The sequence below is a fragment of the Chaetodon auriga genome, chromosome 5, assembly GCF_051107435.1.
Source record: "Chaetodon auriga isolate fChaAug3 chromosome 5, fChaAug3.hap1, whole genome shotgun sequence".
In the NCBI taxonomy this organism is placed as follows: domain Eukaryota; kingdom Metazoa; phylum Chordata; class Actinopteri; order Chaetodontiformes; family Chaetodontidae; genus Chaetodon; species Chaetodon auriga.
Window position 1 is genome coordinate 19,507,444 of NC_135078.1, and position 23,831 is coordinate 19,531,274.

At 42.9% G+C, this 23,831-nt stretch overlaps 1 protein-coding gene across 3 annotated transcripts in view; it reads left to right on the forward strand.

Moving 5' to 3' along the window:
* Window positions 1-1,304: 1,304 nt before the first annotated feature.
* Window positions 1,305-23,831, forward strand: part of ntrk2a (neurotrophic tyrosine kinase, receptor, type 2a) — an 80,467-nt gene continuing 57,940 nt past the window's right edge. For all 3 annotated transcript variants that reach the window (XM_076731392.1, XM_076731393.1, XM_076731394.1), the window contains exons 1-13: window positions 1,305-1,841; window positions 4,686-4,760; window positions 6,467-6,538; window positions 7,037-7,105; window positions 7,773-7,921; window positions 15,948-16,081; window positions 17,039-17,171; window positions 17,393-17,464; window positions 17,554-17,781; window positions 18,015-18,041; window positions 18,576-18,587; window positions 19,271-19,308; window positions 19,600-19,699. In XM_076731392.1, the coding sequence (XP_076587507.1) occupies window positions 1,582-1,841; window positions 4,686-4,760; window positions 6,467-6,538; window positions 7,037-7,105; window positions 7,773-7,921; window positions 15,948-16,081; window positions 17,039-17,171; window positions 17,393-17,464; window positions 17,554-17,781; window positions 18,015-18,041; window positions 18,576-18,587; window positions 19,271-19,308; window positions 19,600-19,699 (1,369 nt within the window). In that variant the 5' untranslated portion in view covers window positions 1,305-1,581. The remainder of the gene's footprint in view (window positions 1,842-4,685; window positions 4,761-6,466; window positions 6,539-7,036; window positions 7,106-7,772; window positions 7,922-15,947; window positions 16,082-17,038; window positions 17,172-17,392; window positions 17,465-17,553; window positions 17,782-18,014; window positions 18,042-18,575; window positions 18,588-19,270; window positions 19,309-19,599; window positions 19,700-23,831) is intronic.

Here is a 23,831-nt window from a genome sequence, read left to right on the forward strand (position 1 = left end):
GCAAGCAGCCCTATAGCCTCCACTCTAAGATGACAGATTATTGATTCAGGTCTGGTTTGGCTGGGAGCCCCATATGATTATGAAATATAGCCTAATGATTTAACAAGGTGACGCTTGGTCTAGTACACACCAGCTAAAGACTTGATGATTAGCGATTGCTCCCTGTTTCTCTCTTGTTCCCTCTCTCATTCATGTGATGCTTTACATCCACCTCCTGTCTTATATTTCCAGTGCAAGCACCCATCAGCTCGCTTGACATTAAACAGCCTATAAGATAATTAAATGTTGTGTTACATGTTGCTTAATGTTTAACAGGAGACCGTTGTTTACATGTGTTACTTCCCACATATTAATTCTTTCCTCTTCTGAAGTATAAGACTGGAAATGTGGCACTTGAGTGACTACCTAAACGCAAAATAAGGGCTCCTTCAGACAGCTTTGTTTTGCAGTGATTAACTATACACAGGTCTCCTTATGAAACAGCCAGCATCACAACCAGATGATAATGATGATTATAATGACGACAACGGCGATGATGAGGACGATTACGCCAATTAGAGCCTGTAAATTGATAGCCCCTTATATCTCATTTATGCACATAATCTGAAGGCGGCTAGCAGATAAATTAAATAACGTCTTCATCGCAGCAGACTTCACCTCTCCACTCCCTGTTTCTCTCGCTATCACACAAGGACGCTCACACCTCGTACACAACTCAAGGCAAGGCCATTAAAGCCTGTCACAGAAGATTCACCCCTGACCGCCCAAAAATCAAGCAGGGGGGGTTGGTGATTGATCAGAAACACAAATTCACGCATTCATGCCGGCAGCAGAGGGCTTGCTGATGTGCCCTTGAGCAAGAAACCCTTCTGCTCCGTACCTGATCCTACCCCCCCAGACCTCTTCTGCAAGCAGAGCAAAGAGCATTTCCCTAAAGGGGGATCAATGAGGCATCACGTTATACATGATCTGCTTTGATGCTGCTGCTCTTCCTCCTCTGCTCTTCCTCCTCTCTCCTCCTCAGCCTCCATCCGTGCGAGCTACGCGGGAACAGCGGTGCGCACCGCACGGCTCTCCCGCCCTGACCGCCGTGCATTCTGTATCCACCCAACCAAGCATCACCACCACCACCACCACCACCACCCGTCCCCTGTCGAGAATCATCCACACACTGAGAGCATTGTGTCGAGGAGGCTCCGGTCGGTGTGTGTCAGCTGAGAGAGAGAGAGAGAGAGAGAGAGAGAGAGAGAGAGAGAGAGAGAGAGAGAGAGAGAGAGAGAGAGAGAGAGATCCTCCTTGGCACACACCCGTCAGTGTGGCAGTGTGATTTTGACTGACGGGGGGATTCTGGAGGAAACACAGAGGAAAGGGACCTTCTCCTGCTTTCTTTTTTCCGTCTCGCTGTCTGTCACTGCTGTCACGGCTGATGGTTTTGTAGCCGCGGCGCCTTCATCCACCTGAGCATCGGATTTTACTTTATTTCTCCTCTCCTTGATTGGCTGAACCGGGGCTGATCCCAGCCAACCTGGGCCGGGCCGTGGGGCTGTTCAGCGAGCCTTATAGCTGAAGTAGGCACCCGAGATGAGCGCCTTGAGACCCGGGACCGGGGCTCTCTCCTCACCGGGGAGACGGTCTTGGTCGTGGCGGTGCTGCTGCTGGTGGTGGTGGGTTGTGGTGGTCGGGGCGGTAGTGGCTTCGGGTGATCCGTGGCTGTCCGCGGAGGCATGCCCGTCGTCTTGCTCCTGCAGCAGCACCAGGATCTCCTGCGTGGACCCGGAGCGGGATATCAACGCTTTCCCCGTCCTGCAGAGCGAGGCGGAGATGGAGAACATCACCGACATGTGAGTGTCTCTCATAAGCATCAGATTTAGAGAAGGAGGATGTCCATAAGTGGTCCTTAAATCTTCACATTTAAGCCATTTTTTTGTCAACGTTGAACACTTTTCAAATAAATCCTTCACCCCTCAGCTGTGTCTGGAGCTCACAGTCCGCCACGAAAGAGCCAGAACCGGTCGAGATTTTATCAGTTTTTTGCAGTGATTCCTAATCTCACGCCTGAATTTGAGGCTCATTTATTGGGCACGGGCTCGGCTCAGACACGCATCATGTGTAACCTACATTGCATAACAGACTTATTGCCATCATGGGGCGCATCAGCAGCGTGGAAGCGGCTCATTTAGAAACGATAGCAGCTGAGGCTGGTAGACTTTATTCTGACAGACAAAGCCCAGTCTGTGCGGGCGCGTGCGTGCTCCTCAGCATGTGTGTGTGTGCGTGCGTGTGTGCGTGTGTGGACGGAGACACGCACACCAGACACCACTGTCCAAATATTAGCACAGACACTTCCCAAGATGGCTCATATGAGTGTATTTAAATGAACCACAGAAGCGGAGAAAAGGGGACATTTTTCTAAGCAGAGTCAACATTTTGCTTGTGTTTGAGGGACTGCTCCCTCGTCTTCGGGTCGCGGTGTGATAATTCAACATGACACAAAATCTCAGTTTGCATTTGAAATGCACTGAAAGCCCCCCCACCGCCTCCTCTTTCACTGCCATTTCACACGGCTCAAACGTCATTTGGCCTTGAAATAAATTTAGACACGTCTAAGGATTCATATGAGGGAGCAAATAAACAAGAGACTCTAACATTTAATTGCTGCGGTATCTTTCTTGGCAAAGATAAACGGCCTTGTTGATAATGACTTGTCAGAGATGAACTTGGAGGAGCCTTGGACGCGGTTTAAATGAGCCAGCAGTCTGGTGAAAAGCATCCACTGAGTGCTTGGCTAATGTAAACAGACAAATTACTGATGAACGGGCGACGTCCCGTTCCCAACGACCTTGCCAGAAACAGGGGAGAGGGGTCGTCGTGTCCCCTTGTCCCTGTTAATTGCTTAACCGTCCTGATTTCTCTTATGACATCTGCACTGAAAACACAGTTTGTCAGCTCATAATGGGCTCTCGGTGTCGGTGTCAGTTCCTAAAAGGGTGGAAAAAGTCAAATAGAGTTCTTTGTGTTGGTTTCTGCTCTGTGTGTGTGGATGTGTTTGGTTTGAAAGCTGAGTCAAATGAATCATATTTAGTTCCCATCTGCTATGAAATATCTTCCAGAAGGTGGGTGTACTAAATGGCTGGATGATTGAGTCAAAATCTTTTTTTTTTTCTTTTTTTTTTTTTGACTCATTACCTCAATATTGACAGTGTTGGTGATTCTCTGTGGGTGTTGGCTCTTTGGGAAATATTAACACAAGACAAACAGTGCCGAAATTCGTTTGATAAGATGAAAAAAAAAATGTAGAAGAAAAAATCTGTTATACTAGAGGCAATCAGAGTAGATTTAGGCTGATGGACACATGTGGGTGTAGTAACTCCAAGCTTAACTCCTCCCTGCAGAGAAGGGTCCATCAAACCTGACGATAAACCAGAGATGTATGTGCATGCTGCTGGTGTTTTCGACGGCATTATCATTCATCTTACTTGAACCGGCTGTCTGCTTTTGACTTTATGGCTGATTTACAGATACTTACCTGCAGCCGCTAAGGGTGTAATTGGTGATTTATGGTAGATTACAAATAAGATTGTCACCCCAAAACATTTTGTCACAATTGAGTTTCAGCGGCGTTTCATTACTGTCAGGCAGTGCCGCCTTCAGTGAGAGTCATTTTGTGAAACGCTGTTGAAGATGCTGCTTTTCAAAGGAAGGCTGGAGCTTACCAGCGTGTAAACCACTGAAAAATGCTGACATTCTGGCTCAGCTTCTTTAATTATTGAAAGGCACATATCAAATTGTATTCCTCTTTTTTTTTTTTTTTCTGCAGTATTGTTTGCAGGCGTTTTGACTTTATTTGTAACAGCAGAGATCTGACAGGAAATGAAGGGTAGAGAGAGGAGAGGTGATATGAAGCAAAAGTCTCCTGCCACACTTGAACCGGGGCGTTGGGGTGACGTGGTGTATGTACGGTGTAGCACAGCATCGTAGACCCCAGGAGCCTTTTGTCTTTTCAGTCCTCACTAATCATTCTTTTGACTTGCACTGACAAATCAAATCAAATCTGACTATCTTGGTGTAAACTCAGAGACGAGAGACGTAAAACACGGCGTATCATGTTGTATTTGAAATGATTAGCAAGAACAAAAAGTCATCTTAGACTGAAGGCCGCTCACGACTTGATCTTGGAAATCAGTGAATCTAATTAGAGATGTTTTACTTCCCGGTTGGACGCTGTACTTCTAGCGCTTGAAAAACATTATTTACTGACGTTGGGATTTAGCCAAACAAAACGCAAGACTGTGGACAAAGAGCTCTGCCGTGACTGTTACAGCATGTTCCCTGCATGGATGTTGAGATTGCACTCGGCTCACTCTGGAGGTTTTTGTGTAGACCTAAATATTCTCGTACATCTGATCCCAAATTTGTACATTTACACATGTTTTTCAGAGCCTGATTTGTTCTAAACGGGTCAAGTGCCTTGCTCAAGAGCAGCTGAAGATATCTGCCTGTTTCTCCACTACCAGCTCCCCCCGTGTCCCATTTATCAGCTGTTGGTCCTTCAGGAGTTCATTCTTTAATTCTGAACCCTAATTATATGGGCTTATTATGTTCCTTTGTCTTGTTGAAATGCTTCCGTTTCGACTTCCCTCCATTAACAAATGAGCCTTCTGACACACACTTGTATCTCCTGACAGCTACATCGCCAACCAGAGCAGCTTCTCCTCCATCAACGACAAAGACCTGCACTACTACAAGAATCTCAGGAACCTGTAAGTCTTTCATGGCTCTTATTGCCAAGACAAACACTGTGGACCAGGGAGCATATTCCAAGCTTTTGTTAATGGAGAAACTTATCTTTATATCATACATTTTTAAAATATTCAGTCTTAGAGCCAAAACATAAGCAGCAAAGGCAGGAAGAAGAACATTTTCATTACATTTTACAATTATACAGACTTCTTTGCCTTGTTATAGCCCACTATATGAGAAATATTGATTTACTTTGCCTTTATTGATGATCCTCCTCCTTTGCTGAAGGCAACGTGCTGTCCACATCTGTTGCTTTAAAATCCTGCTGTGTTTATGGCAGCGTCCCAGGGTGATTTGCAGTTACTGTGTTTTGCCATGCATCTGTGTCTCATTGTATTTCTTAATCTAAAACAGGGTTGTCTTCCAAGCTGCACTTTCTGGCAACTTAATAATCTGTTAAGTAAACACTGCCTAATTTTCCAGCCAATATCCAGTTTGGTAGGTTAGTACAAAGCAAGTTACGCACTGCAACTGGGTGTGCTTTTAATTGTGGTTGGACCCAGTGCACGGCTCTAACTGCAGGCGGGGTGAGCCTCTGAGCCGCAACGGAGGGCGACCGTCCCATGTGTCTGAGAAACACTTTGCACTAAATTACACTCTGTGCAGAGTTAATGTTTTGACAGAAGAGGTCTTGATACTAATATAAAAATACAATTTTGCCATTTTCATATTCTTACAGCCATCATTTTTTAAGTGTCCTTCTTTTTAAATGAAAATCTTTGCTCAGCCTCAGTCCTGTCTGACGAAATCGGTCACAGACCATCTGTTAAACCGACTTTTCATATCAGATCATGATGTTGTCTTCCAGCCTCATGTCAGCTGAGGAAGGGCGCACACTCTCTGCACCTGGTTTTATGAGTGCTGAGTAATGCACAGTATGTAGGAATATTAAAGCCATCTGATTAAACGGTTTTGTTGTACATGATGAGGCTTTTTATTGAGACATCTGTTATAGTTGTATATAAAAAGAGAAATGCGCAGGCGTTGCATCGTGACATATGAATATGCCTGAACAGCAGCTCACTCGAAAGATCTTTAACTGGGACATTTTGCATAGAAACTGCTGGATTTTTGAGGTGTAATCTTTATTTTGTACGAGTGATTTATTTTAAGGAGAGAAGGTCTGTTGATCACTCACCACTGCAACTTTTTGGTGTCTTATAACCTCTTATGTGCAGGACACAGTAAATAAATATATACAATAATAACTTCATGCTGCACATTTCAAAACAAAGTTACAAAGTGCTTTCCAGGCAAAACAAATAGTAAAAGTAAATTAAATCCTGAAATTAAACTACAAAACAAGAGAAAGTAATTGAAAGAATTACAGTAAATACCATGAAAAAAGGCGATAAGACAAAGACAAGTTTTAAGGAGAGATTTAAAAGAGGACACTGAGTTTAGTTTTGACTTTAGACAACAGATATATTCAGAGGATGTACGTGATCTTCAGGTCGATACAGGTTTTGGTGGAATCATTGGTTTAAACATCACTTTCATGACGTTAACGATTGTTTTTTTCTCAATGTGAACAAGAGCCCTCTTTCACACTCTTTCTGGAGCTGATCACAACCCTGAATTCATGCTTCTGCTGCAGTTGCTGGTGATGATTGTTCTGCTGCCGATGACAACGACAATGATGCTGTTGTGTTTGTTTTTGTATCAGAACGGTGACCAACAGCAGGCTAACATATGTATCGAAGCTGGCCTTTCAAAACAACATCAAGCTTCAGTACCTGTGAGTAAAAACACACGTTATCTGTTCCTTCTATTCCCGCGACAGGACAAAGCTGTTAAAAATGTGCTGACATCAAATCAAACGAAAATCTATTTTGAATTAAACTCATTTATTGTATTACTTATTGTTGAACTCATGATGCAAAGCAGATTTATGTGTAACGACATCAAGAGAAAATTAACCAGAAAGAAAAAAAAACAAGCCCCGTGACGGCTGAGAGATTGATGGAAATGAGGTCCAGTTCAGGTTCAGACTGAACAGGCTTTATAATTGATCTTGAGATCTTGTCAACATAAATTAAAGTGCGGTACTTGTTATCCTGATCAAATGTATCACTTAAGGTTAACTGTCAGAATCCTGAGAGGGACAAACTTTTAATGAGATTTAATAATAACGCAGGCTTATTGGTGCATGTAGAAATGTGCCGTCAGTGGCTGTAACATCAGGCTGATATTTTGTTGTGGTATCTCATTCCCTGATGTTCGACTTAATTTGCAGGAATCTGAAAGATAACAACCTGTCATCACTGTCCTGGAGGATATTCAGACACCTCAACATCTCTTATCTGTGAGTTCACTGCAGCTTTCTCTATCAGTCTGTCCATCTCACTGTCTGTGTGTCTGTCTCTTCCTGTCTCTGTCTCTCTGATTTGCCTCCCAGTTGTCATCACAGTCTGTAGATGAACACATACATACAGCGTCTTCAGTGTCACATATAGATTTCTGATGTGATGTGTTGGAGTTAGGTGTACTGCTGCATGCGTCTTTTTTTAAAAAATTCGATTTAGATATCATGGGGGGAGACTGGGATTGACTGAAATGGGGTCGACAAGTGACAGGTACACACCAGGGCTCAGTGTGATTGGCTTTGACAGCTGTCAATAAAGACAACATGCCCCCAAACATATGAAATTAAATCTAACGCGTAATGTAGAAGTGCTGGTAGAGCCAAGCTAGCTGTTCTCCTGTTCCCAGTCTAAGCTAAGCTAATTTGCCGCTGGTGGTAGCTTCATATTTAACACACAGACATGAAAGTAATATCAATCAAAGTGTAATATCAATCAAAAACTTGCCTTGCCCAAAAATGATGTACTATTTCTTTAAGGCACTTTGACGCTGTGCTGTGCCAGTTGCCACATAATTCAGCTATTGATTGGTTTTCTCAAACTCACTCGCTCTGCTACTCACTGTTCTTGACGGTTCTTGACTTTGTGTGTGTATGTGTGTGCGTGTAGGATCCTTTCAGGGAACCCTCTGCACTGCTCCTGTGAGAACATGTGGATCAAGCTGTGGTTAGGAGAGGAAGCAGACAATCAGGAGCTGCGCTGCATTGAGGATGGAGGAGGACGCAAGCTGCTGTCCAAACTTACGCTACCTAACTGTGGTGAGGACACACACAGACACATGCACGCACGCACGCACGCACGCACGCACAAACACACACACACACACACACTCACACGCACAAACACACACACACACACACACACACACACACACACAGAGTAAGGAGCTGGAAAAGACATTCACAAGCTGCAGCGGAGTGCAAAGTGTTGAAGCACCTGGAGGAAAACAGTAATCCGAATGGCTTCCTCTCCAAAGATTTTTCCAAGTGCATGGTTGTGTGTGTGCGCGTGTGTGTGTGTGTGTGTGTGTGTGTTTAAGTGCATTACATATACTGTATCAAATTTGTTATTACAATAGCAAATGTGCTAAGTGTTTTGTCGGTTCTCTGGGGAGGTGTGGGGGATGAGGAACTGAAGAAAGTAAAGCTGGTTGTTAAAACCTAAGAGAAAAACTCTACAAAGCATAAAATCCATGCATTAACCACAACTACTGCAGTAATCAGTAATATATACCCACTGGTATGTGAACTTTCACTGGCTAGGATGCTGCACACGCCGTATTTCACTTACACAGGGTTCTGCTCAGCCTGTACATTGTAATTTCCCCAGACACTGTGCATTGCAAAAAGCTACAATGTCTTACACATGAGCAAGCAAACAAATGACCAAATGAACGCATGCATGCACCCGCTCTTAAACAGGACTGAGGAGGAGGAGTTTGGTTTCTGCTGAGTGCCACTAAAAAGCCATTGACACTAAACAGGCCGACGTTATCTCTTGCGCTGTAGGGATTTTTCTCATATGATGCAAAGATTAGCTGCCATATGGAGGAGAGCGAAATGTGTGGCATGCAGAGAAGTGTTTGTTTGTGCCATGTGAGAGGTTATGTCACCTCGTAGACTGGTTACAGTCATCTGAGACATTCGCTTGCAGGTGTAGAAAAGTCACTCTGTGGGACATTATAGAGGCAGAAAGACATCATACTGAGAGGGACTCAACACAGAGATGACATCAGTGTGAAAGATGCTGAGTGGAGAAAATCCACTGCATGTATCACAGTAAAATGAAGTGTTATAAGGACCATCTGCACTATGTCCTATAGCACCGGTGACCTGCTGTCATGCAGCAGATTTCATTTCCTTTTTTTCTCTGAATCATCATGTGTTTGTTGTCAAGTATGGGATTATATGTGGACATCTTGAAAGATGCACTGAAACACTCAGCTGCAACAGCAATAAAAGATTTGATTATGAAAAACTAATGAGAAAATACTGCATCTTTGTTTAAGTTGCAAAGGAGCTACACTTAATATCCCCATAAGGAATAATTCATCTACAGACTGGAGAATGCTTTGAAACCTGTAAAACAGAGCTTCAGCTAACCAGAGAGCTTGCTGTCGCAGACCGCGCTTGCTAATGGGAGTGTTTATCAGCCTTGAATGTACGCAGTTAATTGACTGAATCCTTCCCTTCTTCTTAGTTTTTCATGAATCTCTCTATTTTAACTCTTCAGGCCTGAGTCTGACCTGCTCTGATTCGCCAAAGAAAAACCGTTCCAAACCCAGCCTGAATTTGTCGGTTTTTATAAGTGCAAATCTGGCTGACAATCAGTAATAATTTTGAGCTTGAGTCTGACCCAAGTAAACAAATGAAATGCAGATTGTTCCAGCCTTTGGGGCAATAAGTCCAGTCAGATCCAGTTTGTTGCTGCAAAGCGAGAATAAAGAGGAATCTTCATGTCCGATGTGAATTTATAAAACTCACAATAATACCATTATAAAAGCTTTATAGGCCTCAATTTAAAAGTAATCATTTTTTTTTCCTTGAATGAGCCACAACAGGAATCTCAAAGTATTTTGCCTCATTTGTTGACAGAGGAAATAATCTGGTCAAAAATATCTCAGCGCAGCCCGGACGCACAGGACGCAGCCATAAGTTAGCTTGCAGGAAGCTAACAATGTCATTGATAACTCCTATTGATCCGTCCCCTCTGCCTCCCTTCCATTAGCAGAGGTTATTTTTGGCATAAGCACAGTTACAGCAGGGCCCCTGGAGAGGTGGGCAGGGGACCCCCTGGCAGAGTGACATATGAGGAGGAGGACATGGGAGCAGGGGTGCCAAATAATGCCCCAGGGCTAACAGTGATACACCAAAAGCCCTCTCAGTCTGGCCGAACTGTTGGCCCGTTGCTCTCTCTGCCGTTTTTTTCCTCTCTGTTTTTTTGCGTCTCTTTCTCCCAGGCTGCCTTTCCTCCTCTTTATTACTTATTTTCCATCTGTCTGTCTGCTTGCATACATGACTGTCTGTCCTTCTGTCTGTCTGAACATTTCTGAGTGACATATGAGGAAGGGACAAAGCAGAGGAAATGCCCAACAATGCCCTCGGGCTGACACTGATCTCTCAGGCCACCCTCATATGTCTCTCTGTCTGTTTCTCTCTGTGCGCTGTTTACTGCTGGAGCTCCACCCGAAAAGGCTGGCAGATTGTTCCCGCTGCTGACTGATACAAAACTTTACCAAAAATCACTGCAGTCCCATGCTCGGGCAAAATGAAAAATAAGTCCGCTCTGTCACCCAGCAAAAATGCTGGGGTCGAAACAGCCGCAGGAAATTAAACTCTCCCACTGAGTTGTTTGTTAATGGGATGATTAAAACACTAAAAAAAACACCCCCATAAAACCTATAAACTCTCAACACTTCTTTAATTCCTTTTTACAAGTCTTCCTTAAGTTGTAAGATTACTTCAGGGTCATGCTTGTTAATGTCAAGATAAAAAAAACTGCAGGTTTGTCCACCATCGCACTCATTACACCAGAAGTTTCTGTGGCTAAAATCTTCTAAATGATCCAAATGTATGAATGTTAATAATTGAAACCAGCTGTCCTGAGAATAGGTGCTTTTCTTCCTCTGTGCTTCGGAAATGACAGCAGATGGATTACCGGACCTCCGCTGGTCACATCACAGCGCTGGTGCACTCTGTCTTCATCTGTCTCCCTCTCTGTCTGTCTGTCTGTCTGGAATGGCGGTCTGTCAGGCTGTAGTTCCCTTCGCCGTCCCCGTTTCTGTCCTCCTGCTTTGATTATTGTTCAAGTATTTTTCCCTCTGCTCTCATCCTCACTTCTCCAACTTCAGCTTTGTTCACTTATATGTGAATTTACTGCACAGTGTACCTATAAATGTCTATATCTGTCTGTGTCTCCGCTCCTTCTGTGCAGCATGCTCTTACATGTATTGCATATGTGAAACACAGATGCAGCATGTAGGCACAGATTCAAGCAGTAAATGGCAGTACAGACAATCCAAAGAGGCCAGATGGCTCCTGTGTCTGTGGGCAGTAGATGCTATTCACATGTGTGAATTTCCTATAGTCAGACAGGGAGGGCACACACCTACTTGTTAGATAACACGGAATTAAACAAGAAATGCTGCAATATACTTAAAATCAAGGTAGAAGTTCGAAAGCATAAAGGAAATCAGATTGACAGAAACAGATTAGGATGGGATTCACGTTTTGCAGCTCTGATGTTTTACAAGCTAGTTAAGTCTTTTAAAAGGTGGTGGAAATAAGCGCTATCCCGCCTTAGTTTGGCTCTTCTGCATTTGTTTTTAGGCCACGCTGCTGTCATTTTAATATTGAGGATTCGCTAACAGAAGGATTCAAGAGGGTCTAAGAGGCACAGCAGCACAGCACGACAGAATAGAATACTTAGATGAATAGATAATAGAAAGAATACTGTGTAGCCTTGATTTTTATTTTCATTTATTTATCAGTGGTCCTTCATCTGACAAGAACGATGCATAGCTGAACCACCTCAGTATCACTAGGAATTACGTCCAAGTTAGATAAGTCTGCACCTCATGATTTATGCCCAGTGCAAATGCAGAGAGGTGGAGAGTAAGGGGGTGGAGGTGGAGGTGGTGGATGCGCATGCTCGCAGTTTTTTAGTTTAAAGTTAAAAAAGTTGTGCCTGAACATAATGTGAGTTTTTGCAAAGTCGTCCTGTATCAACATTCGTGTCTGGTGAGCTGATTAGAGCTAATTAAGCAAAAGAAATTAACTTCAAACCAAGCGCAAAGAGGATAAATGTGTTTAAATGTTCGGTTAAGTAGATATAAACCTAACTATGAAATCAATAATAGCACTTCTTAAGATTAAAAACGAGCAACAGACACAGACGAGGCAGGTATTGACGGATTTGACGACAAACTCTGTGATGTCATAGTCAGAGCAGGCCAGCTGACAACTTGACTGACAGTAATTAAGGCAGAAAAGCAATAATCTATAGCAGATTATGGGTTTCAGAGCTGCTCAGACAGTGCTTCCTCCCATTCTCTGCTCCCATTTCTCTGCATTCTTTGAGCACAAATCATTTTGTGAATCCCTCTCATGATGCACTGACAGTCCTCGCTGTGCTTGAACAACAAGAAAATATAAAGGCAAACTCAGGGACGGGTTTTCGTGTGGTGTCACTTTCCGGCACACTTCCTTCTGCCCCTGCTGTATTTTTTTTCTCTCTCTTTCCTCCTTCTGCCTCTCATCTGAAATGAAGGCTGGACCACTTCTCCAAGCACCAATGTGGAGTTGCCTATCGTGGCCTTTAACAAGAGCTGACAACAGTGACACCTTTTACAATAACGCTGAAGTATGCTGTGGCGCATTGTGCAGAGGTTTCAATCCAGAGAGCAGTGGATGTTTTCCTTTTAAATGGGAGCGGCGAGCGGCTTTTCAGCTCCACATCGGCGGGGCAGATCCCTGATGCCGAGCTCGTAATTCACAGCACTTTCATAGAACGTGCTCCCAGCGAATGACGGCAGTCTGCATTCAAGGAGTCAAAGGGTGTCAAAGAGCGCTAATGTAATGTAATCCTCACACATTCTACCAGTAAAAATCAGCGTTTACAGGAAGTAGTATGGATGTCTCAGAAAGGACACCTGGTAAAACAAAGAAAGAAAAAAAAAATGGGAAGAAATACAAATAAGCCACCGAAACGTAATAGAAACGCAAAAAAGAAAAAAAAAAGCTGAACAAGTTCCTTTAGTTGCCACATTTAAATTCTGATTTTCATATTTGTTCTGATTTCAAAATAAGCACCTATAAATTAATGGATTTATTTTATCCAGTGTTTATCATTTACATGCAGTCTAAGCTCAAAGACCAAGAAGAAAAACGTCACCTCGTATTTTCTTCATACAAGTAAATTATTTCTGATTAATTATCCTGGAAATTAAAGATTTATGTAGCAAACATAGACGTGCAGCTTCAGTGTCACTTAAAGACACTTCCATGCCTCTCAAGCACTACTAGAAGGCAGACGGGCAACTCATTGATCAGATAGGTGTTTCCCATCTCTCCGGTACATTTTCATCTTTCGGAAAATCCACATTTATAATTTCTCTTTTTTCAGAGCACGAGGGGAAGCTACACAGTAGTGGCGGTTTGCTATTAGCAGTGTTATTGTTAACTTCCACTTTGCAAAACAGGAAACCGGCTAAACCTGGCCTAGCATGCTGCGAAATAAATCGATGTAACAGTTTCATACTGCATGCTACAGTGAAAAACTGTAATGATGGCTGAACAGTAAGTGGACTTTAAGTTTACACCATGGTCTGAAATTAAAGGTCCAGTGTGTAGGATTTATCAGGATCTGTTGGCAGAAATGGAATATAATATTCAGAATTCTTAGTGTATAATCACCTGAAAATAAGAATCGTTGAGCTCTTTATATCTACAGAGGGAGCGAGTCCTCTTTCATGGAGTCCGCCATGTTGCTCTACCATGTTTCTACTGTAACCTAGAACGGACAAACCAAACACTGGCTCTATAAAGCACCTAATACGCTTCTAGTGGCCGCTGTAGGGGAGGGTGCTGGCAAGGTTGGTTGCAATCTGAAACTTCACCTCTAGGTGCCACTAAATCCTACATACTGGTCCTTTAAGTTTCTTCCTCAGGCAGGTCACAGATCAGTTACATTTCTGCCTGCTAGTCTTTTTTTTTCTTGTTTGCTATGTCTGAAATCTATGCAGAAGACATCTTCATTGAAGCAGGTGACCTGAACGTTTCACCTGCCACAGTCTACATTTATCCTGTATTTGGCAGGTGGCAGGTGCTAATTTCCTTCCCTGCTTGTGATTGTTTTGTCAAAAAAATGAAATGAAAATACATTCGGCCAAATGCACATTTTTCACAGCGTCTGGCTTCTTTTCATTTGGCGTGCATGTTGTGCATTAGGACGCTGTCGTGTCGTTGGCTTATCCTCACTTGACTGGCAGTATTTTCCAGTTTACAACTGGCTGCAGGTGGGCTGCAGCATGGGCCAAATGCTGAAGCACATAATGGTGAAATCTTTCCACGTAATGACTCATGTGTTGTCACAGACACAGGCCGGTCTACCATGCTAATTACAGTAAACTCCTCCTCATTCCTACTTGTTGATTCTGATCACATGCAAGCAGCTAAAGGATTACAATCGCACAGAATGTCTTTGATGGTTCGGCGACCAAAGCCGAGGTCGTAAATAATTGAACATGGGAATCATTGTCTTTGTACTGACAGGTCATGGCAACTGTACTCGCATCAGAAACCAAAGAGCTTTCCAGAAGTTTCATTCTTAACTTGGCTCTGTGGGGTATAGCTTGTGTGTGTGTGTGTGTGTGTGTGTGTGTGTGTGTGTAATGTGACCTGCAGATGGCTGTCGTGGCAGTAGAAAGCTGATTTACTGAGAGCCTGTTAAGATATGTGGTTCTGATATGGCTGCTGGCCTGCCACCAGTGAAATGACTGGGTTTTTTTGTGCGTCCTGTGGTGATTGAGTGGGTTGCCGTAGTGATAAGTGGGTTGCCCTGGTGATAAGCATTCTGCCGACGGACAGAAGGGGTGGAAGAGGAGGGGAGGAGGGGAGGAGGGGAGGAGAGGAGAGGAGGGGAGAGGGTTCGATAAGAGATCTGTCCAGTTTTATCTGCAGTAGCTGTTGACACCCGTTCCTTCTCCTGTCTTCTTTCGCTTCTTCTTTTCTTCTCTCTGTTCTCGGTTACTTTTCCTTTTTCCTCTCTTTGTTCTCATCTTTCTTCCCTTTGTTCTCGACTTCTGTTTTCGTTCTCCTCTATTCTGTCTTCTCCTTTCTCTTCTCCTTTTCTCTTCTTTTTGTTCACATCTTCTCTTATTTTGTTCTTTTCTTCTCATCTTCGCTCTGTTTTGCTCTAATCTCTTCTAATCTTCTTCTCTTCTTTTTTTGTTCCCATTTCTTCTCGCCTTCTTTTTTCTCTTCTTCTCTTTTGGTTCTCGTCTCCACTTCTTTGTCTTTTTCTTCTCTTTGTTTTCATCTTCACTTCTTTATGTTCTTGTCGTCCTCTCTTATTTCTCTTCTTGTCTTCTTCCCTTATTTGTGTTCTCTTCTTCTCTTCCTTCTTCTTCTTCTTCTTCTTTTTCTTCTTCTTCTTTCTTCACCAGGGCACTAGGGATGTTATTGGATGGGGGACAAGGGTGGCAAGACTCTGATTGAGTCTGATTGGTCATACTCAGGTCACCTCCTGGTCAGCACTGTACACACACACACACACACACACACACACACACACACACACACACAGAGTCACCAGTGTCTTTGCTTTGACAGAGGCTTCAGACTGTGTCCAATCAATTTAGTACTTGGGCTGCTGAAGACATGCACTAGTAATCAGTGTAACCATCACTGTGTTTGAACTCTGTCTCTTTGTCTGACTGTTTGATTGGGGTGAGTGTGCTTAAATGAAAGAGAGGGAGCAAGAGAGAGAGAGAGAGAGAGAGAGAGAGAGAGAGAGAGAGAGAGAGAGAGAGAGAGAGGGAAAGAGAGAGATTGAATTTGAGGTCTTTCTTTGTGTGTCTGTCTTTTCACTCGGTGGTAGTGGGTGTGTGTTTGCCTGCTCTTCCACTCTTATTGTCGAGGTTGTTAGTACGTGCCTTGTGTTTCAACTGAAAAGACAAGAGTTGGCCACGAATCCTAAGTTTGCTTCCTTCCTGTCCCCCCCTCACCCCTCTCCTCTCACCACCTCTGCTTCTCCTCCTCCTTCCCGCTCCCTGGTTGTATGTAGAGGTTCCCATGGCCACGTTAAACCCATCCAAAGTGACATTAATGGAGGGGGAGAGAGTGGACCTGTCCTGTACGACCTCAGGGGTGCCGTCACCTGAGCTGATATGGAAGATGGCACTGGTCTCCAACTATGAGGTTAGGTCACTTACTCACACACACACACACACACACACACACACACACACACACACACACACACACACACACACACACACACACGTTTGGATTATTATGGATATTACTTGGGAAAATTGTTGAAAAAAATGAAGCATGAACACTTTGGTAAACAATTAGTCGATTAATCGGTATTTTCAACCATTTTTCAATCAAAATTGTCAAATATTTGCTGGTTTCGGTTTCTCAAATGTGAGGATTTGGGGCTTTTCTTTGTCATGCATGATAGTAAACTGATCTTTAGGGTTTCGAATATCTTCGTGCTCTGTAAAATTACACAGGGATGCTGCACTATTTTCTGGCATTTGCAGAAAAACAAAACAATAAATCCATTCATTGATAAACTGTTATTGAAAATAAAGTCATTTGCACTCCTAAATGCTTCACGGATCCTTTTGACATTTGGTGTCTGAGCTCAGCTGCATACCGTCAGTACACACAGAAAAACCTCCTGTAAAGTCATTAAAATGATGATTTGTATCAGAATCGTCCTCATCCCTATAAGACATGATACAACTTTTGAAGTGTACTTCTACTTTTTACTATTATTTTAGTTTAGGGTTGGGATGCAGTTTAGAATCATTGTTGTAAATCTTACTTAAACAGTGTTTTACTATGATTCAGACTTGACTTCGCAAATTTATTCAGATTTATGCTGAATGTGAGTGATTTCAGTGCTGTGATAAGCTGAATCCAGTGCGCCACACGCTTTGCCACATATCCCGAACATTATCCAACTTGTACATTATCTCGGTCTGATTCCTGCAGCTCTCAAACTGTGAGAGATTATTCGTCACGGCAGTTTAACGGAGCATCTCCATTACAGAACTTTGGTCACATACGGTAATCCTGTGATGAAAAGCTGTGCGATCACGAAATAAGCGATATTTGTGCTGATATATGTCTGTTTTCACTCAGATCGAGACATCGGGCCAGATTTCGGTGCTGCGACTCTCAAACCTGTCGTCGCAGGACCACAACAGCAAGATCAGCTGCATCGCTGAGAACATTGTCGGAGGGAAAGAGTCCTCGCTGCTGCTGGATATACTTTGTATGTTTGCCCTGGAGCCAGCAGCCCTAATTCATTGTAGATTATTGTGTCAAAGTGTTGCATGGACTTTACAACAGAGAGCTAAAGCCGGAGAAGCTCTCATCATTTGTTATTGCATGCCTCACCAGTTTTACCTCTGAATTGCTCTTTTGCCTTATCTTGCATTCTGTCTTTTGTGTGTGTATCTCTCCTAAACTCTCTATTCTCTCTACAACACCCAGTTCCTCCCAAAATCACTAAACTGAGCGATGCAATCCCAGACCATCACTGGTGCATCCCCTTCAGTGTATCAGGTACGATCCACATAAAGTCCTCGAGTGAGACTTATATGAAATGGATGACAATCACAGAGTCACTCCTATTGTCTTAACAACCTTTCCAGGAAACCCAGAGCCGCACCTGCAGTGGTTTCTGGATGGTAAAGCGGTGATGGAGGGAATCTACATCATGACCATGATCCATGACATCACAGAGAGAGAGTACCACGGCTGCCTGCAGCTGGACAGCCCCACACACCTCAACAACGGCCGCTACACGCTCTTGGCTGAAAACAAATTTGGGACGGACCAAAAGGACGTGGAGGCTCACTTCATGCGCAAGCCCTGGGAAGGTGAGGAGCAACACTGCACCATTTTCTTACATTTTATAGACCGGATTGATTAATCGATCAACCTCGCCGCTTTGCCATAATGTTACACTGATGCCACCTGCACGCATTACAGTCCATTGCTTTTCTTTTTTTTGTCTCGAAGCCCTCACGAGAAATAATCTGTCCATGAAATATTTGATCAAAGGGAACGTGTAATCAAGTGGGGTCTTTCTGTTGTTGTCCTAAATGTGCAGGAACTGAGAAGGAGCCTTATTATTATGGTGAGTGAAACAGATACTCATGACTGTGAATTGTTTTTAATCAAGCATAAAAGTGTTAAATCCATCACATCTGGTTTAGATTCATAGTATGTCCACAGTGTCAGTGTTTTTAGATCAGTGTTTTTTCTGTTTAACAGCTCATCTTTTTCATCCTCTCCTCATCAATTAACACAAATTACATTTTAGAAATCTTTCTCTTTCTCTTTTTTCTCTCAAGTTGCTGAGGGTGTGTTACATTCCTACATATCCTTGCAGCCAGGGATTAGGGTTGTTGGAATACCTTTTTCCACACTGTTGTTGTTATTATTATTCCCCCCCCCCGGTGTTGTGCATGTCAAATATCTGTTGTTTGTTGGTTTGTGTTTTGTGTGTTTTGTGTAAAATACATGTTTGTCAAGCAAGCTCAGAGAACAGGCATGACTGACATTATTTGTGGACTGCATGTCAAAGAATTTACATTTGAATTGCGTTGATATGTTTGAAACTTAATTTGTCTTTGTTGTCTCTTTCTCCAACACCTCCGTCCTCCTGCAGATCCAACCACAGGTACTGCCATGCCTCTTATTTGCTGACACCCAGTCACAAACTTCGCAGTTAAATTGATTAGCCCATCGCAAAGCCCCCCGTCCCCTTAGTTATATCATTGCCATGCCTGTCCAGCGTTCCGTTTTCACATGACACATATGCAGTTTGCAATGATAATGATGGCAGATTTGCCGCCTGAAATTCGTAGTATTTTGTTTTTAAATGGGTTACTTAGTTCAGAAAGAGGTATTTCTAGCTGTCGACCATTGATTTTGCCAACAATCCCTGGCAGATTTACTCACTGATTAGCTGCAAGCTAATTAATCTAATGTCTGCTCTTTGAGCTGGTCGAAAAACGCTGTGTCCAGCTGACTTTTTAATGCTTCCAGCTGATGATAACCCTGTTAAAAGGCTCTTAAATATGCAGCTGATGGCTACAAACATGATAACATGATACCATGCTAAAACACTGCGGCTAAAGCTAACATGTCCCTGACATAAAGTCTGTTTCCTCAATAGTTTATGATCCACGTAGGAGACATGGAAATAAAGAAAGAGCATTGTTCTTGTGTAACAGTGTAGAGCTCGTTAGTCCTAGTATTATATTTGATGTGTGTCAGTATCATATCGAGCACTGTCCTTCACTGGGCCACAAATCCTGCTCGTCTTCTCTATTTATTCCTGTCTCCCTCCTCCATCGACAGAGGGCCCCCCTGTAGACCCACCTGAAGACAGAGTCGCTGTAAGTCACGTATTACTGTTGTCTCTATTTCTTTGCTGATTGCCTCTGTCAGTTGTTGACTGTGCCTGTTTTTTTTTTTTTCTATTTATTTGTGCTGCCTGTGTAGAATCAACTGAGCTGGATTTATTTTAGCGTTAAAAGTAATTGAATGAACCCAACACACTGCAGTACTTTAGACGATCTGCCTGTGGTCTATACCTCCTGGCGTGGTGTGTATTGTGTGTCTGTGCTTATGTGCTTGCCTGTGCTTATACCTTCGCTACAGGAGGTTTATTACTCTATTTTGTGCAGGTGTATGTGGTGGTGGGCATCGCTGCTGTCGCCTTTACTGGTTTCCTTCTAATGTTGGTCATTCTCAAGTTTGGAGGAAACTCTAAATTTGGCATCAAAGGTAAGATGTTTTGACTTTTATGTGCTTTGGCGGCCTCCATCCCGAGGGGGAGGATGAAACAATACATAAGAAATGTTTTTAAATGATGGAAATTTGTTGTTTGTGGATGTCCAGATCAAGGCTTTGGGCTGGTAAAGTGTAACATGGATGGCTTCATGGATACATCAACACATTTCCAAAACACCAAATTAAAAAAATAAGCAGAACCTCAAATCCAAAATGAGATGTCTTTTAATACAGAGGCTCACGGGGGACAAGTAAACTTGTCTACATTAACTTGTCTACATTGTAACTACATTATGACCTTGGCCTAAGCCGGATTTAGTCGATGTGATGGCTTCTTGCTGAAGTCACCTATGGCCCAGTCACCTGCTGATGTCACCTCCACCCACGCTACAAGCATGTGTTCTGTACAATCAGTCCTTATTAAATGGTTTATTTTCCACAGTAACCGTTCATACAGAGCACGGAGAAGGTTTGCAGTCTAATGTCTCTGTTAGATGCCTGCCACTGAACAGAACAAGTCTTCCTTTAACTTTCTTAATGTTGTCTTCACTCTGCACGAGCTGGAAAACACAAGCTCCCAATTAGAGTTCTTGCAGTATGTGTAGTTAAATTTTTTAGGAGGTGCATGTCAGCTCCGCCATAACCTATGGTGTAACCTTGGAACCCACGCAGTAGCCGCAGAAGTATAAATCCAGCTTTAGCCTCACTTGTTAATACTTGGTTGTACTTGTACAGAACACATTATGGGAGATATATCTGATATTTTCCTTGCAGTGGTTATTTCAGCTCAAAAAGTGAAATCTGGGGCTGAAGTCTGTGGGATAGGTGGGACAGCTACATGAATGAAGACTCTTGTTCTTGGTTGCACACCATCTCGATCTATGAGCAGATGGTCACGTATCCATGAATCCATCCTGTTCAGGTGGAACCAGCTGCTGGTTGAAGGAGGCTCACCGGAGCTCAGTGCTGCTGGTGAATAACACGCATGTTGACTAAACTGAACTCCCGTCGTCTTGTTGATGGTAAACCCCTGTGGTAGCCGTTGTTGAAGCCCCCCCACCATGCACACATGTTTCTTCTCCAGAAAAACAGTTTTCAAACTGCATTTTAAGAACAATGTGTGACTTCTGTAACAGTACAAGTGTAACTAATATATTTCCTCTTGTAGTGTTTGTCATACTGACTTACTAGGACTGATTTGTGCCTGTTTTGCTCATTTTGGCAGATACTCTCTCATTCTTTGTGAACTAACGATAACAACTCTTCCTCCAGTCCTTCCTTTTCTACATTCATCACGCTGGTTCTGCTGTTTTTCAAATTTAGACATGTTCAATGTGCAGCTAAAGAACTGTAAGACAGACATTCATCTTTCATTTCCACTGGCTCATTTTTTTTTTTTTGCTGTAAAAGTGTTTCAACTTGAGTAGACATAGCTGTATGGAAATCCCAAAATACATAAGCTTAGTGCAGGAACAGTTTCCTGTGTCTTATGCTGAGTTGACTTTAGCTTAGCTCAGTTAGAAAAAACATTTGTGTTTATGATCAGCAACAGAAGAATTCAACATTCTCAAGAAGTAATTTGGTGCTCTTTAAAGACACAGTTGTTTTAGGAATAAGTAACTTTTTGGCGTAGCTTGAAGCATTCACATTTGATGCAGCGGTGAAGCTCCACATTTGACATTCAAATTACGAAACCCAAAAGTGAATGCAAATGTAGAGGCTTAATAAATGTGTGCTACCCGGTGTGTGTGCCTGTACATGTGTGTGTCACCCTCGGTTGCACAGTTGAATTGTGGTATTTTGGCAGTGATTGATTTATGGGCCCCCAGAGAGGAGGGGTGCAAGACAGATGGAGCAGCTAGTATATACATTGTGCTTGTGTGTGTCTTTGTATTTATGGTCTCGTGTGTGGTTTCTTCTTCCTCCAGGAGAGTTGAATGAGGTTGCTCTGAAAAAACGATCATCCCCTACGTGTCTGTATTTGTGTGTACGTGTTTTTTTTTTTTAAATACTTCAGCATTTTTGCATGCGTATGCACTTCCATTCGTGTGTAGGACGTTAGGTGGGTCATGTTACGGTTTTGCCCTACCGATTGCTTCCCTTGAGTCTTCTTCCTTCTCTCTTTCCACCGTCGACTTCCTCTTCCCAAACAGCCCCGTCCTAATGCTCCACATGCATCCAGATGTATGTGCCCTGCAGCATGTTGACACTGGGGTGAGAGAGAGATTGAGAGATAGCGCTGTCAGTCTGAACAGCAGAGTTGGAGAACCGTGAGTAATCAACAGCAACAGTTGTGCCCACATAACTGCTGTTTGTTACAAACCTCTGCATATTTCCTATAATGGACCGATGAGCAAAGTTCATCTCAACAACAGAAATATAACCGCAGATGGCAGCACGCTACCAGCGCTAATCGGAAGCAAACAGCACTTTGTCATGGCAGCATGGTTTTCCAAATCACAAACATGTGCTTGCAGACGCACATACACCCCCCCCCCCCCCCCGCACGAACACAGTCAGCGATGATGATGAACTTGTGATCAGAAAGTGTGAAGAGAGCGTGTCAGGCCTTGCACCATATTGAACAGGTGTGCATGAGAGAAGTTCAGCTCGCCTCACTGACTGGATGAATCGCTGTCGCTCTCCTTCTGCGAGGAGAGTGAAAAACTGTAGCTGGTTTACATTATTTATATTGACTGCACTATTCTGCTCCTCTCTCATCAATAAACATGGACAACATTTGGTGCAGGTTACTTCTCACGATCCCCTGGCTGTTTCTCGACACACAGACAGGATAGCTACTATATATATTGTATTTTATACTGTGTTATTGTGTGAGCAGACAGGCGCATCTAAATGTAAATGTAAGATTAGCCATGTTGACAGTGCCAGTGTTGAGAGACTGAATGTAGATTTAGCATAGCTGAAATACTGGACTGCCTGGTCTGTCTTTACTCATGATTTGACATTTGGAGAAGCGGTACAAGCTGTAAACACAATGCTGACATGTTATCATCTTATGAAACCATACCGATCATGTTAGCAAACAGATGCTTGTTTATTAATCCAGGAGACACGCAACAACATTAGCCTTTGTTTTGAATCATATATATGGCCACCTGATCAATGTGAGTCCAATACAAAGCTTCCTTTTAACTCAGCTCCACCAACTCCTGAGGAAAATATCTTTAAACACATCACTATGTTCACCAGCTAGTCGCTATAGTTTAGATATAAGAGCCGCTGCAGCTGGAAATGATGCTGATGAGAGTAGTGAGAGTGAACCAAAACAGTAAAGTTCTGGGCCGTAAAGACGAGTCAAAAGATGGTTAATTTCTGAGGGCAAACTGCAGCCATTTAATCAATAATGTAAAAATATTCATTATAGCAGCTTCAACTTTAACACCATCATTTTCAAGAGGTGTTAAAGAAGGCGTAAAGGAGCAGTAGCATTAAATTGACTTCTTCCATCACCCTTATAAAATGAATGGAATTTCATCTGTGGTGCCCACAGCATTAAAACACTTACAACAACTTCGTTTTCCAAAAACTACTAAATGTCCCAGTTACTCTGGACAGTCTTAAGATATCGCTGTAAATAACTTGTAATGGGTACTTTTAAATTAAAAGAACAGTGAAGTGTTGTTACCGGATCGAAAAGTCACTTGAATCGGTGTGCACAGCACAGCCAATAAGACCAGAAAACACACCATTTAGTAACTGCTTAAAAGTTAAAAGGTGCTACAGCATTTGGATTTAAATCTGAGAGACAAAACAGAAATCTGTTTTCCACTGTTAGTGGGTGGGCTGTCAGTATCGTTTGAGATTCAACTTGCTCACAAATTAGGCTAAACCGGTCTGATCAATACGGCCTTCCATTGTCCGGGAGAAAGCAAATCAGGTTTGGTGAGACTATTTGCGAGGTCTAAAACAGGAGGAAGCAGCTGCACCGTCTGCGTCTGGGTCCAAAATACCACACTAAGGCTGTATTTCACCTAACAAAATTTAGACTTGTGTCCTGGATGTGTCTCCTTTACCACAAATTGGCTCACAAAAAACGGTAATGTTGTGAAGTTCAAGAGCCAGCTGCTGTTATTGAAACTGAAGCACTTAGAAAAATGAATAT